The 13,679-nt window shown below is 44.9% G+C and overlaps 1 protein-coding gene across 2 annotated transcripts; it reads right to left on the bottom strand.

Moving 5' to 3' along the window:
• Positions 1-576: 576 nt before the first annotated feature.
• On the bottom strand, positions 577-13,533 carry LOC115188819 (matrix remodeling-associated protein 8). 2 transcript variants are annotated; one of them, XM_029747666.1, is made up of 10 exons: positions 13,363-13,533; positions 10,928-10,954; positions 10,445-10,750; positions 10,242-10,343; positions 9,663-10,136; positions 2,432-2,596; positions 2,201-2,231; positions 1,992-2,074; positions 1,785-1,844; positions 577-1,667 (listed from the first exon to the last, which is right to left on the bottom strand). In XM_029747666.1, coding segments are annotated over exons 1-10 (1,347 nt in total). In that variant the 5' UTR covers positions 13,460-13,533; the 3' UTR covers positions 577-1,665. The 2 variants fall into 2 exon arrangements, with proteins under 2 accessions (XP_029603526.1, XP_029603525.1); XM_029747665.1 differs by having other exon boundaries at positions 1,791-1,844.
• Between the last annotated feature and the right edge of the window lie 146 nt (positions 13,534-13,679).

Here is a 13,679-nt window from a genome sequence, read left to right as displayed (position 1 = left end):
GGGGATTTTCAGTCATATTTTTAACTGTTGATAACATTGATAATTATATTGATTACTAAAATTATATATTACTAATTAAATTAAATCATTATCTTCGTTATTATTAGCCTTCTTTACAGTCATCTAATTATTACAACCTAGATACAATATATCTAACATCCGATATCACTGTAAATCAATGTAATAATTACTAATTTAATTACAATAATTATAATTATTAACAATATTATCATCAAGGTGTACAGATTTTCTTGATCACCTTCCCGTCCAATTTATCAGTAGGTGGTAGTCTTGTACAGTGGCAGCAGCGTCTATCTACAGAAACTGATTGAAAGCTATGGAATGAATGGTGGTTTCTAACCTCCACCAGCAAATACTCTTGACCATTAATGCCAAAAGTTATTTTCTTGAATAAGGTTCATTAGAATTTTTCTTGATAAGCTCTCTCTTCAAGAAAATCTTATTTAACCAATAATTTAAAGCAATGGGCTTGGCTTTATATTTTCTTCCTATTCATACAATAGTAACACAACGCACACTTTGTAATACAATTATTAAATAATGGTCAACCCAGTATTGTTTTCTTAATCTTTATTAGAGCGAAGATAATGAACCAGCATGCTGCTGCACAGATAACTTGCTTGTAAGTAAAGCTTCCAAACTGAAAGTGTCAGGACCCTTTATCCAATTACAGTAATTGAAACATATGACATCTTCTACAAACTTACTTAGTCCTCTTCGTTCTCGTTTCTACACGAATCCTAATAACCAAGATTGCAAGATTCTTTGGCTTGTCAACTTGACAGCTCCAAACTTTACAGTGTATTGCAAGCCTGCATTACACAAATAGACAATCACTCGCATACAAACGGACATATCCTAACATACCTTCCTAAAAAACACATCTGGATTCTGTTCAAGGCTTGTTTTCCTGAGTTCCATTACATGTATAGCCTTCTTTGTGGTCCATGATCATCAATCACAAATGGACTTGGTAACGATACAGTTATAACGGCTTATTACTCATTTATAAGCAATCTACCAATGAATAATTAAAAGCCTGGCTATAAACTACTTATAACCCTTTACAGAAAAGACACGTTGGCTGAATGTAATGTGTTAACAGTAAATTACAGAAAGGTTTGTGCAAATATTTTAATAAACATACTCAACCGTTATGAGCTTGCTGAGCTCTGAAATCATAAATGGAACATGACAGTTTTCCTACACACAAAGACAACATGCATTCTGAAAATGAAACGTTTGAAGAGTGAATTAAAGGAATACAGTGATAGAAAGTGTTTTGTTACATACAAAAAGGAAGGTTGTACAGTACACTGTGTTTTTGTAATATAAAATACTTGACATCAAATATCTGTGTAATACAAAATTGAAGACATATTTAGCCATGTTGAAATCACAGCCGATCAGAATACAGACTTTACCAGTATGAAAATTGACTGGCGCAGCAATAGAAAAGTTTTGGTAAGAGAGTTTGGTAAGGGGGTGTCTATAAAAAGAGAAAGCACCCCCCCCCCCCCCCCCATGTCCTCCGCTTTGAATTCCACCATTATAATCCTTTACTTCCTTATCCTGTATGTCTGCCCTGGACCAGCCAGCAGCATATCAGCTATTTCTGTCTCACTTCCACAACTTTCCATCCATTTCTAGAGAGAGAGATATGGAGGAGGGAAGAGAATAATAGGAAAGAAATGAGAAGTGACATTAGCAAAAAGAAAGCCATTCAATTAGTCATGAAATGTATGTAACACAATGTCACATACATTTACCTTTATTGCGGTCTTTGGACATATCTCTCTCTTTCAGTAAGTTGTTTTTGTAATCTAAGGATAGAAATGCAAAAGGGTTGGTCATTCAATTTGACATGTCATGATGTACGGTATGAGCTCTGTGCAGCGACAGCCATTATTGATATGAGTCGCCCTGTTCAAACTCTAGTCTATATGAGGTAGGTAGCATGGGAGCCTTACCTGAATTCAGGTGTTCCTGGTTGCAGACCTTCAGCTCCGTGGCGTCTAATGCAATGTCCTCATGGCCAGTCACATGACCCCTCCTGTTTACCAGTAAGAGAGGGAGGTGGTTAGTCGTAAAAGTTCAGTGAGTTCAGGTCCTCATTAAAATGAGTAATATTCTCATTATCAAGTGTGACCGCTGACCATCTTACTAAATCGGTTCTCACCGTTTAGATCTTTGCAGGTCATACTCCAGCCCTAAAACAAGATTAACACACCTTTAACATACCATTTACAGGTCACAAAAACACACAGACATTCAACTGATTTAAATATTAAATCAAGGACATTTATACAAATATAAAGTGTGTAAATTGAGGACATTCAAAGTGTGTGTGTGTGTGTGATAAAGAGACATGCAGAGATACATACAGTAGAGACACCCACACACATACTACCTCTCTCTCTGCGTCGTCGGGTAAGCACAATGACTGTTGTGATGATGAAGGCTAGGAGGAAGAAGGTAGCCAGGATGTAACCCAGCTGCTGGAAGAAGTGCCCTCGGTGCTCAGGGAGGATGACGTTGAATACTCGTGGCCTCTCAAGTTCAACCACGTTGTGGCCTGAAGGTGTAAGGACAACACTGTGGGTTCAACCAAGTTCAACCACGTTGTGGCCTGAAGGTGTAAGGACAACACTGTGGGTTCAACCAAGTTCAACCACGTTGTGGCCTGAAGGTGTAAGGACAACACTGTGGGTTCAACCAAGTTCAACCACGTTGTGGCCTGAAGGTGTAAGGACAACACTGTGGGTTCAACCAAGTTCAACCACGTTGTGGCCTGAAGGTGTAAGGACAACACTGTGGGTTCAACCAAGTTCAACCACGTTGTGGCCTGAAGGTGTAAGGACAACACTGTGGGTTCAACCAAGTTCAACCACGTTGTGGCCTGAAGGTGTAAGGACAACACTGTGGGTTCAACCACGTTGTGGCTTGAAGGTGTAAGGACAACACTGTGGGTTCAACCACGTTGTGGCCTGAAGGTGTAAGGACAACACTGTGGGTTCACTGGTCTGCTATTAACACTCATTGTGTTATAAACACAGGCTGGCGGTGGAACATTATATTAGTCACATTTTGTTTTATCCATGTTGAGTGAAATTAATGATAATATATAGCCAATAGATACTGTTTAATTTGAACTGAGTGTATAAACATAACCCCCCCCCCCAACTTGTCTCAAGGCTTAAAAAGCCTTCTTTCATCGGGCTCCTCCCCTTCATCTACACTGATTGAAGTAGATTTAACAGGTGACAATCAATCATGGGATCATAGATTTCACCCAGTCAGTCTGTCATTGAAAGAGCAGGTGTTCATAATGTTTTGTACACTCAGTTTGCCATTGATATTGCATTTTGAATGACAATTACATGTTTTTTCTGCATCATTGAAAAAAAATTGTGGCACTATTTTTAGGGTGGTTTTCTTTCAGCAACCGTGAGGAAAGGAAGAGTTGACCTGGTTCAGCTGTAATGACTTGCATACCTTAAAAAGAGAAATAGCGATTAACCAAGAAAGAGGAGAGGGAGGAAAGGAAGGACTGAGGGGAGGAATTCTGTTATGTGCAGTCAGCCTGTCCAAACTAGTTTTCCAGATATTTACCTTTTCTCAAACACAGACAACGTTTTGCAAAGTATAACGAATGAACCCTAGCTGTTGCTGTCTCTCTCAGTCCCTGAAACTCCACCAGTCTGACTGGTCAGTGTAAACAGACATTTGACAACACTCACCTCACAGTCATGCTCTGTGCAACACAAACACCACTTCTGCCAGGTTTCAGACAATTAATTAAGCAAAATAACAGACACGGGGGAGAACGGGATTTGCTAACTGTGAAAACCATGTGATTTAAATCAACAAAAATGGCTATTACAAATTGGCATATCAAATTGTTACTTCCCTCACTGAGGCGTTTCTTCCACTGGCTAGGATCTTCTTAAACCGTCTGCACACAACAACATGCACCATACCTTCCCATTACACAATTACTGCACCATAACCATCAATCAGCTTGCCACTGTTACACAGGTCTCTCACCTGCTGGGGTGAGAACAGAAATGATAGTCATTGGGGATAATGATGGTGGAGACCTGTATTAACCAAGCCTGGGAAGGCTGATGACACCAAAATACCTTTGCTTTCCGTCACCTAGAGGCATTTGTTTCTTTTAAATCTGTTCTCCTTGGCCCATCCGCAGATACAGTACCAGTCAAAAGTTTGGACACACCTACTCATTTAAGGGTTTTTCTTTATTTGTATTATTTTCTACATTGTAGAATAATGGTGAAGACATCAAAACTATAAAATAACGCATATGGAATCACATAGTAACCAAAAAAGTGTTAAACAAATCAAAATACATTTTAGATTCTTCAAAGTAGCCACCCTTTGCCTTGATGACAGCTTTGCACACTCTTGGCATTCTCTCAACCAGCTTCATGAGGTAGTCACCTGGAATGCTTTTCCAACAGTCTTGAAGGAGTTCCCACACATGCTGAGCACTTGTTGGCTGCTTTTCCTTCACTCTGCGGTCCAACTCATCCAAAACCATCTCAATTGGCTTGAGGTTGGGTAATTGTGGAGGCCAGGTTATCTGATGCAGCAGAATCTCAAATATAAAATATATTTTGATTTGTCTAACACTTTTTTGGTTACTACATGATTCCATGTGTGTTATTTCATAGTAGAATAATAGTGAAGACATCAAAACTATGTAGAAAATAGTAAAAATAAAGAAAAAACCCTTGAATAGGTAGGTGCCTCCAAATTTTTGACTGGTACTGTATGTTATGACGCATCGTGAGTGATTAAACTAGCCTGAGGATAGGTATTAGCTTGAGGCAGGCTTCAAATAACAAATGAGCAGAGGACAGATACCATCCCTGGGTGGATCTTGCAAACTGCACCAGTCTTACAGAACAAATTGTATGGAATTAATCGAATTTAACACTTCCCAAGTGGCATCAGAGTTGCTAATTATCTCTTGTCTGTTTTGAATGTTGTTAATATGCATGAAACTGCAGTGTCAAGGTCAACTATCTCTGGAGAACAATTAGTCTTGCCTCAGTTCCCTCCCTCCCACTGTTCCCTCCCTCCCCCACTGTTCCCTCTCTCCCCCACTGATCCCCCTCTCTCTCCCACTGATCCCCCTCTCTCTCCCCCACTGTTCCCTCTCTCTCCCCCACTGTTCCCTCTCTCTCCCCCACTGTTCCCTCTCTCTCCCCCACTGTTCCCTCTCTCTCTCCCACTGTTCCCTCTCTCTCTCCCACTGTTCCCTCTCTCTCTCCCACTGTTCCCTCTCTCTCTCCCACTGTTCCCTCTCTCTCTCTCCCACTGTTCCCTCTCTCTCTCCCTGTTCCCTCTCTCTCTCCCACTGTTCCGTATCTCAGCTGTTGCCTGTTTCCATTCCCCTGACAGATCAGACAAGAACTTACACGCAGAAAACACAACATGACGTGTGCTGTGCAGAGGTCACACAGTGAGTGGTTTTAGTCTTGTTGAAACACTGTGGTTAATTAGCAAGCCAATGAGCTGAAGGAATCCGACCTGGTCTGCATTTTTGGTGATTTTCTATTCTAAATGCTTTTGCTGACTTACCCAGGTTCTGGTGCTCACAACAACACCGAGCTCTACTTTAGCTTGCCATAAATGATTACAGTGTAACAAAAAAGTGGGATAACAGCTGTTGCGATTGCAGAGGATGCATATAAGAGTTGGCTGGATTTAACAAAGGAAAAACACAACTAAGTAGAAGAAAGCTGAAGTCAAAAAGTAAAAATCAAAGGAAAGAACTCAAGATATGTCTGCATTGATCCACGTGAATTTCTTCCCTGCATACTTTACAATGCTGTTAAATGGATCAAGCCATCTTAAAAGGACAAAGGAGGATCCACATCTAACACAGAACCAACCCCTGCCAACCCCTCCCCCACTGTTTCCTTTCATGTCCCAGCTGCTGAACAGATGTAGCACACTTCCTCCTTTTGCTGATAAACACGCCCCAGCCAGAGGGCCAGAGAGAAGGAGAGAATCAGACTAGTGATGGAGAGAGACTGCTCTGTAGACAGGTTACTGTAGAGAGATAATGAAACTTAAAGAGACTAACAGAAACCCCAATTCACCAGTTGCAAAGCCTCACCATGCGCCCTCCTTCCCCTGGAGTCTGGCTTTACTGCCCCTGTTGAGCTGTAATGGCTCCTCCTGTAAACTAAGCCATTTACTCAACTACAGAAAAATGAAAAAGGTCTCCAATGAAAATAACAGCACTTCCGTTTTGGCCAATTAGTGGCCTTTCAGACAGACTTTCAGACAGGCTGCCTGCAGCCAACAGTCAGATTCCCCAAACAAAACCCCTTCCCTTTCTCAACACTCTAGAGCTCTCAATGCTCTCTCCCCTCGCTGTCAGCTCATCACTCTAGAGCTCTCAATGCTCTCTCCCCTCGCTGTCAGCTCAACACTCTAGAGCTCTCAATGCTCTCTCCCCTCGCTGTCAGCTCATCACTCTAGAGCTCTCAATGCTCTCTCCCCTCGCTGTCAGCTCAACACTCTAGAGCTCTCAATGCTCTCTCCCCTCGCTGTCAGCTCATCACTCTAGAGCTCTCAATGCTCTCTCCCCTCGCTGTCAGCTCATCACTCTAGAGCTCTCAATGCTCTCTCCCCTCGCTGTCAGCTCATCACTCTAGAGCTCTCAATGCTCTCTCCCCTCGCTGTCAGCTCATCACTCTAGAGCTCTCAATGCTCTCTCCCCCTCGCTGTCAGCTCATCACTCTAGAGCTCTCAATGCTCTCTCCCCTCGCTGTCAGCTCAACACTCTAGAGCTCTCAATGCTCTCTCCCCTCGCTGTCAGCTCATCACTCTAGAGCTCTCAATGCTCTCTCCCCCTCGCTGTCAGCTCATCACTCTAGAGCTCTCAATGCTCTCTCCCCTCGCTGTCAGCTCAACACTCTAGAGCTCTCAATGCTCTCTCCCCCTCGCTGTCAGCTCATCACTCTAGAGCTCTCAATGCTCTCTCCCCCTCGCTGTCAGCTCATCACTCTAGAGCTCTCAATGCTCTCTCCCCTCGCTGTCAGCTCATCACTCTAGAGCTCTCAATGCTCTCTCCCCTCGCTGTCAGCTCATCACTCTAGAGCTCTCAATGCTCTCTCCCCTCGCTGTCAGCTCATCACTCTAGAGCTCTCAATGCTCTCTCCCCTCGCTGTCAGCTCATCACTCTAGAGCTCTCAATGCTCTCTCCCCCTCGCTGTCAGCTCAACACTCTAGAGCTCTCAATGCTCTCTCCCCCTCGCTGTCAGCTCATCACTCTAGAGCTCTCAATGCTCTCTCCCCCTCGCTGTCAGCTCATCACTCTAGAGCTCTCAATGCTCTCTCCCCTCGCTGTCAGCTCATCACTCTAGAGCTCTCAATGCTCTCTCCCCTCGCTGTCAGCTCATCACTCTAGAGCTCTCAATGCTCTCTCCCCTCGCTGTCAGCTCATCACTCTAGAGCTCTCAATGCTCTCTCCCCCTCGCTGTCAGCTCATCACTCTAGAGCTCTCAATGCTCTCTCCCCTCGCTGTCAGCTCATCACTCTAGAGCTCTCAATGCTCTCTCCCCCTCGCTGTCAGCTCATCACTCTAGAGCTCTCAATGCTCTCTCCCCCTCGCTGTCAGCTCAACACTCTAGAGCTCTCAATGCTCTCTCCCCCTCGCTGTCAGCTCAACACTCTAGAGCTCTCAATGCTCTCTCCCCTCGCTGTCAGCTCAACACTCTAGAGCTCTCAATGCTCTCTCCCCCTCGCTGTCAGCTCATCACTCTAGAGCTCTCAATGCTCTCTCCCCCTCGCTGTCAGCTCATCACTCTAGAGCTCTCAATGCTCTCTCCCCCTCGCTGTCAGCTCATCACTCTAGAGCTCTCAATGCTCTCTCCCCCTCGCTGTCAGCTCATCACTCTAGAGCTCTCAATGCTCTCTCCCCCTCGCTGTCAGCTCATCACTCTAGAGCTCTCAATGCTCTCTCCCCCTCGCTGTCAGCTCATCACTCTAGAGCTCTCAATGCTCTCTCCCCTCGCTGTCAGCTCATCACTCTAGAGCTCTCAATGCTCTCTCCCCCTCGCTGTCAGCTCAACACTCTAGAGCTCTCAATGCTCTCTCCCCCTCGCTGTCAGCTCATCACTCTAGAGCTCTCAATGCTCTCTCCCCCTCGCTGTCAGCTCATCACTCTAGAGCTCTCAATGCTCTCTCCCCCTCGCTGTCAGCTCATCACTCTAGAGCTCTCAATGCTCTCTCCCCTCGCTGTCAGCTCATCACTCTAGAGCTCTCAATGCTCTCTCCCCCTCGCTGTCAGCTCAACACTCTAGAGCTCTCAATGCTCTCTCCCCCTCGCTGTCAGCTCATCACTCTAGAGCTCTCAATGCTCTCTCCCCTCGCTGTCAGCTCATCACTCTAGAGCTCTCAATGCTCTCTCCCCTCGCTGTCAGCTCATCACTCTAGAGCTCTCAATGCTCTCTCCCCCTCGCTGTCAGCTCATCACTCTAGAGCTCTCAATGCTCTCTCCCCCTCGCTGTCAGCTCATCACTCTAGAGCTCTCAATGCTCTCTCCCCCTCGCTGTCAGCTCATCACTCTAGAGCTCTCAATGCTCTCTCCCCCTCGCTGTCAGCTCAACACTCTAGAGCTCTCAATGCTCTCTCCCCCTCGCTGTCAGCTCATCACTCTAGAGCTCTCAATGCTCTCTCCCCCTCGCTGTCAGCTCATCACTCTAGAGCTCTCAATGCTCTCTCCCCTCGCTGTCAGCTCATCACTCTAGAGCTCTCAATGCTCTCTCCCCTCGCTGTCAGCTCATCACTCTAGAGCTCTCAATGCTCTCTCCCCTCGCTGTCAGCTCATCACTCTAGAGCTCTCAATGCTCTCTCCCCCTCGCTGTCAGCTCATCACTCTAGAGCTCTCAATGCTCTCTCCCCCTCGCTGTCAGCTCAACACTCTAGAGCTCTCAATGCTCTCTCCCCCTCGCTGTCAGCTCATCACTCTAGAGCTCTCAATGCTCTCTCCCCCTCGCTGTCAGCTCAACACTCTAGAGCTCTCAATGCTCTCTCCCCCTCGCTGTCAGCTCAACACTCTAGAGCTCTCAATGCTCTCTCCCCCTCGCTGTCAGCTCAACACTCTAGAGCTCTCAATGCTCTCTCCCCCTCGCTGTCAGCTCATCTGCGGCCAAATCTATTCTTTCATTCTTTTTCTCTCACCCTCTTTTTCTCCATCTGTTTCTTTTGTTGCCTCTTTCGCCCACTCCTTCATTCCCTCCTTCTCTCCCCCTTCCTCTTGTGCAGACAGAGAAAAAGTTTGAGAAGAGATCTGGCACAAAGATGCACTGACTTCACTGACCAAAAATGCCTATAAATATGACCCATAAATATACCCCAGATATACAACAGTGGTCTCAGTTACACACAGGCTGCTGTAAAGACAGGCAGACACACACACCAATCAGATTAGGGAAAACGAAGCTCAGGGAAAATGTGAAAGAGAATATAGAGAGAAGATAGAAGGATTTAAAGGGCTTTATTCTAACTATGCCCACCATGTTCTAATGAAGTTTAAAAATGGTTCAAACTTCCAACCAGAGAATAAATCCTAAGAGAAAGGGATATGCTGAGTGTCTTACTTGGTTCGTCATTGGGGAGTGCGTGGGGGACAGCAGGAGCTGCAGTGAGGACCAGAGGAGGTGGGGGGAGTGGAGGCCCCACCATGAGTCTGAAGATGCGTCTCTCCTGCAGGCCACAGTAGTGGTGGTGCAGGTGGCAGGAGTACAGGCCCTTGTCGATGGGCTGCAGGTTAGAGATGGTCAAAGAGAAGTCCCCTACAGAGAAGGCATCCTCAGAAACACTCATCTTATCCACGGGGAAGAGCGGTCCATACTGTCTGCGCTCTCCGGAAGCGTACAGGTCCACCAGGCGGTCAGCCAAATCAGGTCTCACCCCAGGGGGCTGCCAGTCCCAGTGGGCTACCTGCTGCTGGTCCTCCTGCTGGCCCTCCGTCCACAGGGGCCGCCGGTTCACACACGGCAACACCACTGAGCTCCCCAGCAACACCACAAACACCGTCTTGTCCCCGTCCCAGTACCGCTTCTCCTTACGGGCTGAGATGGAACAGGGTTAATAGCGTTTTTGATTTAAGCATAATAGATACTGTATGGAAGACTTTTCATATCATCATGATTCAGATACATATTGTGGATAGTCACCTAACTTGGTGGTGTTGAGTTGTATCTTGATGGATTGGTGCAGCTGGCAGTAGTGGTGGTGCAGGTTACAACTATAAACACCTCGGTCAGCTGCTCCCACATCTGGCATAACACACATTCCAATTACATTTTCTCGATGAATATAAATGAGTGTAATATTCTATACAGTCATGAGCATACAGTATACCACGGGCCCAACTCACTGTTGATGACAAGGGAGAAGTTCCCGTCAGTGAAGGCGGTTTTGGGGATGGTTATGCGGCCCTTGTTGAACCCATTGTAGACTCTCTCTTTGACCCCGGGGGACATGTCCAGTATCCTTTCCACAGAGTACTCTGGTATGCTCCGGACCAGGTCCCAGTGGACCACCCTCTGGCGGTCCTTCAGGCGGTCCCGGGTCCACACCATGCGGGGGTTGTTGCAGGGCAGTACCGCCTGGGTCCCGGCTGGGAGGGTGATGTTACGGGCCTCCACCACCACACCTAGACTGCTGCTGCTCTGGCCCCATGCTAACGCAACACACACAGGACTTACTTGTACATTTTGCAACAGAAAAAAATACACAAAATTAAAACATTTCTCAACAAGCTCATGGAAAACACCAAAACCCCCGATGCAAATAGATGCATAAATGTTGTGGATAAAAAAGTGTAATAAAATAAAGGTTACATGTTACGGGGACTTACCACTGGGCACGAAGAAGACAGCAGAAACTGAAACAAATAACAGAAAATGCCATTGTCACCATAGGAACCATAACTATCCATCTGGCAGGGTTGGACCTGAGCTGACCACAGAGCTGTGGTCACTGCGCTGTTGTGAACGGATAGCTTATACAGTAGTTAAGGTTGACTGGTATAACAGCTGCGTCAATGAGACAACTGGGTGGAGGAAGAGTGGAAAATAGGTCAAGAGAAAAACAACAAGAAGGGGCAAGAATGAAACAGGGAGAAGTATATACACTTCTCTATATTTCAATGTTTCGCCTTTTGGGACTGAAGGCATTCCTGTAGCAAGTCTGCTAGTTCTAACCCAGATTTTCACTAAGCGCTATTACATCTGATGTTTACCTAAGGGCCAGCTGCAGAGAGAAGCATACAGCCCAGGCAGCAACACAGAGGCTCTATTCATCCCCCTGCTAAAAACTGTCAAAGCCAAAGTCCTGGGGGTAAACACAGCCAGCCAGCCCTCACCAGTCAAAGTGCCCACTGCCACAGCCCAGAGCTACAACTGGGTGACCATTACTTAGATCATAGATGCCTATTGTATTTCATACACCAATGTTAGGGGAGCTATTCTCGTTCCACCCTAGAGGTTTAGCAGGCAGGCTTATGTTTTGTTTAAATTAACACCAGAAAAATGGAAAGTCAAGTTATCCTAACAGTTTTGAGTAGGCCTATACTGTTTTTAAGGGGTAGTTGTGGGGTTTTCAGAGACAGTAGATACCAGGTGTTTTGTTCATCTGCTGATATGACAGAAGCCCCTCACATGAGGAAAAGTGATATGACTCAGGGAGACATGTCAAATCAAGTGGTTAAAAACCTCTACAGGATCGGTAGGTCCCCCGCGGGATGGTTGAACTAATGTAGGCTAATGTGATTAGCAGGAGGTTGTAAGTAACAAGAACTTTTCCCAGGACATAGACATATCTGATATTGGCAGAACGCTTCAATTCTTGTTAATCTAAACGGCACTATTCAATTTACACTAGCTATTACAGTGAAAGAATACCATGCTATTGTTTGAGGAGAGTGCACAGTTATGAAAATGTATTAATAAACCAATTAGGCACATTTGGGCAGTCTTGAAACAAATTTTAACAAAAATGCAATGGTTTATTGGATCAGTCTAAAAGTTTGCACATACACTGCTGCCATATAATAATCAAACCCTGTACATTTCTCCTTGGTCTCTGGTGCAGACATACAAAACTAACACTTAAAGATTTAACTACCTGCTACTGAATTGCCATGTTTAATGACTTGACACTTTCACAATAACTTCAATCTGAAGGTGAATCGCTACAGCAATGATACACATTACTGAATGTGGAAAAATTATTTAAGTAAAAAAACATGTAGATGCTGTATTATTTTGCTGAGGGTAATGAATAGTTTAGTTGCACAAACAGAAAGACAGTTTGTAATTAAAAAAAAACAACAATTTTAAACTATGTGCAGGAAAAACAATCCCAATGACACTGTAGTTTGATGAGCACACAGCACAGCTCAGTAATAACACAACCAAGCTGCAGATTCAGCTATATACACAAGGGTCAATTCAGAGACACTCTTTGCTCTATAAGGCACATCCTGCCTGTTAAGCATAATTTTGTTGACATTATGCCGAGGCTGGAATCAGTCAATTTCTGAATGTGTAAACCGTCCCTAACAGGAGGGTGTGAATTTCCTGTCTATTCCTGTAATAGCAGTTTGCCTCTAGGCTAGGGCATGCATGGACGCTTGGGACGCAGAATAAATTGGCTTCCTTCCTACCAACTTCTGCAACAACCATGATATTGGTAAATCATTCAATGAACATTGTCATTCTAATTATAATTTTAAGTAAGAATTCATGAAAATCGGTGACTCTACATTTTGATAGACAATGTTATTCAATATAGGAGGCTAAGGCCCTAAATTGAGTTTAAGTGGTAATCCCTGTATCTTGAGTAACTCCAGCCCACTTATGGTGAGACACTCCCTCATTTACTGGCACATATAATGACAGGCTACAGGGATTGTGCTGACTCTCCCACTCTGACCGCAGTTAACTCAAAACACATTGGAGTGAACCCATAAGAAAAGCACCCAACCGCCAACAAATACCCAGGGCAGACATGATTACCCCTTCTTCTTTACCTATTTTACACAAGAATTTAGTGATATATAGGGAGTACATTTAACAGATCATTGATGCAGGGGTACAAAGTATTTGAGGTAGATACTGTCTGTCCCTAAAGGCAGGGTAAAGTGACTAGGCATCAGGATAAATACTATACTCATACTAAATACGTTTAAATGAATCTGCATTGACTGCATTGATGCAGGGTCAACTAGCGTGGGTCAACTAACATTGGAGCTTTTGTTCCGTTATAGTAAAAACAAAAATTGGAACTTACTCAGAAACAGCAGCAACATGTCTGTCTTTCTTTTCCAACTTCTCCTCGAAAGACGGGAGAAAAGACGGTAGGCTGCAACACGGTGATGTGTGTGCATCAACGGACAGAAGAAAGCAACACCTGAAGAAAGTTCATCAACAACAAAACGACAAGACTTCTCCAGAGTGTAGAGCAGCAGTGTAGGCCCCTCCTACACGTGCCTGTGAAACCCGACACCTCCTGGCACTGCCAGAGTGAACAGAGGAGTGCATCTTCTAGTCTCCTGCTTCACATTGGCATCCTTGAAAGTGACCACTTCTTCTGACCTAATATCACAT

The sequence above is a fragment of the Salmo trutta genome, unplaced genomic scaffold (genome assembly GCF_901001165.1).
Source record: "Salmo trutta unplaced genomic scaffold, fSalTru1.1, whole genome shotgun sequence".
NCBI lineage: Eukaryota > Metazoa > Chordata > Actinopteri > Salmoniformes > Salmonidae > Salmo > Salmo trutta.
This window is presented reverse-complemented; position numbering and strand designations above follow the sequence as displayed.

Bases quoted from the DNA above. Each gene is read 5' to 3' on its own strand.
- LOC115188819 (XM_029747665.1), bottom strand. From the start codon at position 13,459: ATGCACACACATCACCGTGTTGCAGCCTACCGTCTTTTCTCCCGTCTT. The intron at 10,344-10,444 runs GTGAGTTGGGCC...GTGTTATGCCAG, and splicing joins CTTCTCCCTTGTCATCAACA to ATGTGGGAGCAGCTGACCGA. The intron at 2,075-2,200 runs GTGAGAACCGAT...ACTGGTAAACAG, and splicing joins GACCTGCAAAGATCTAAACG to GAGGGGTCATGTGACTGGCC.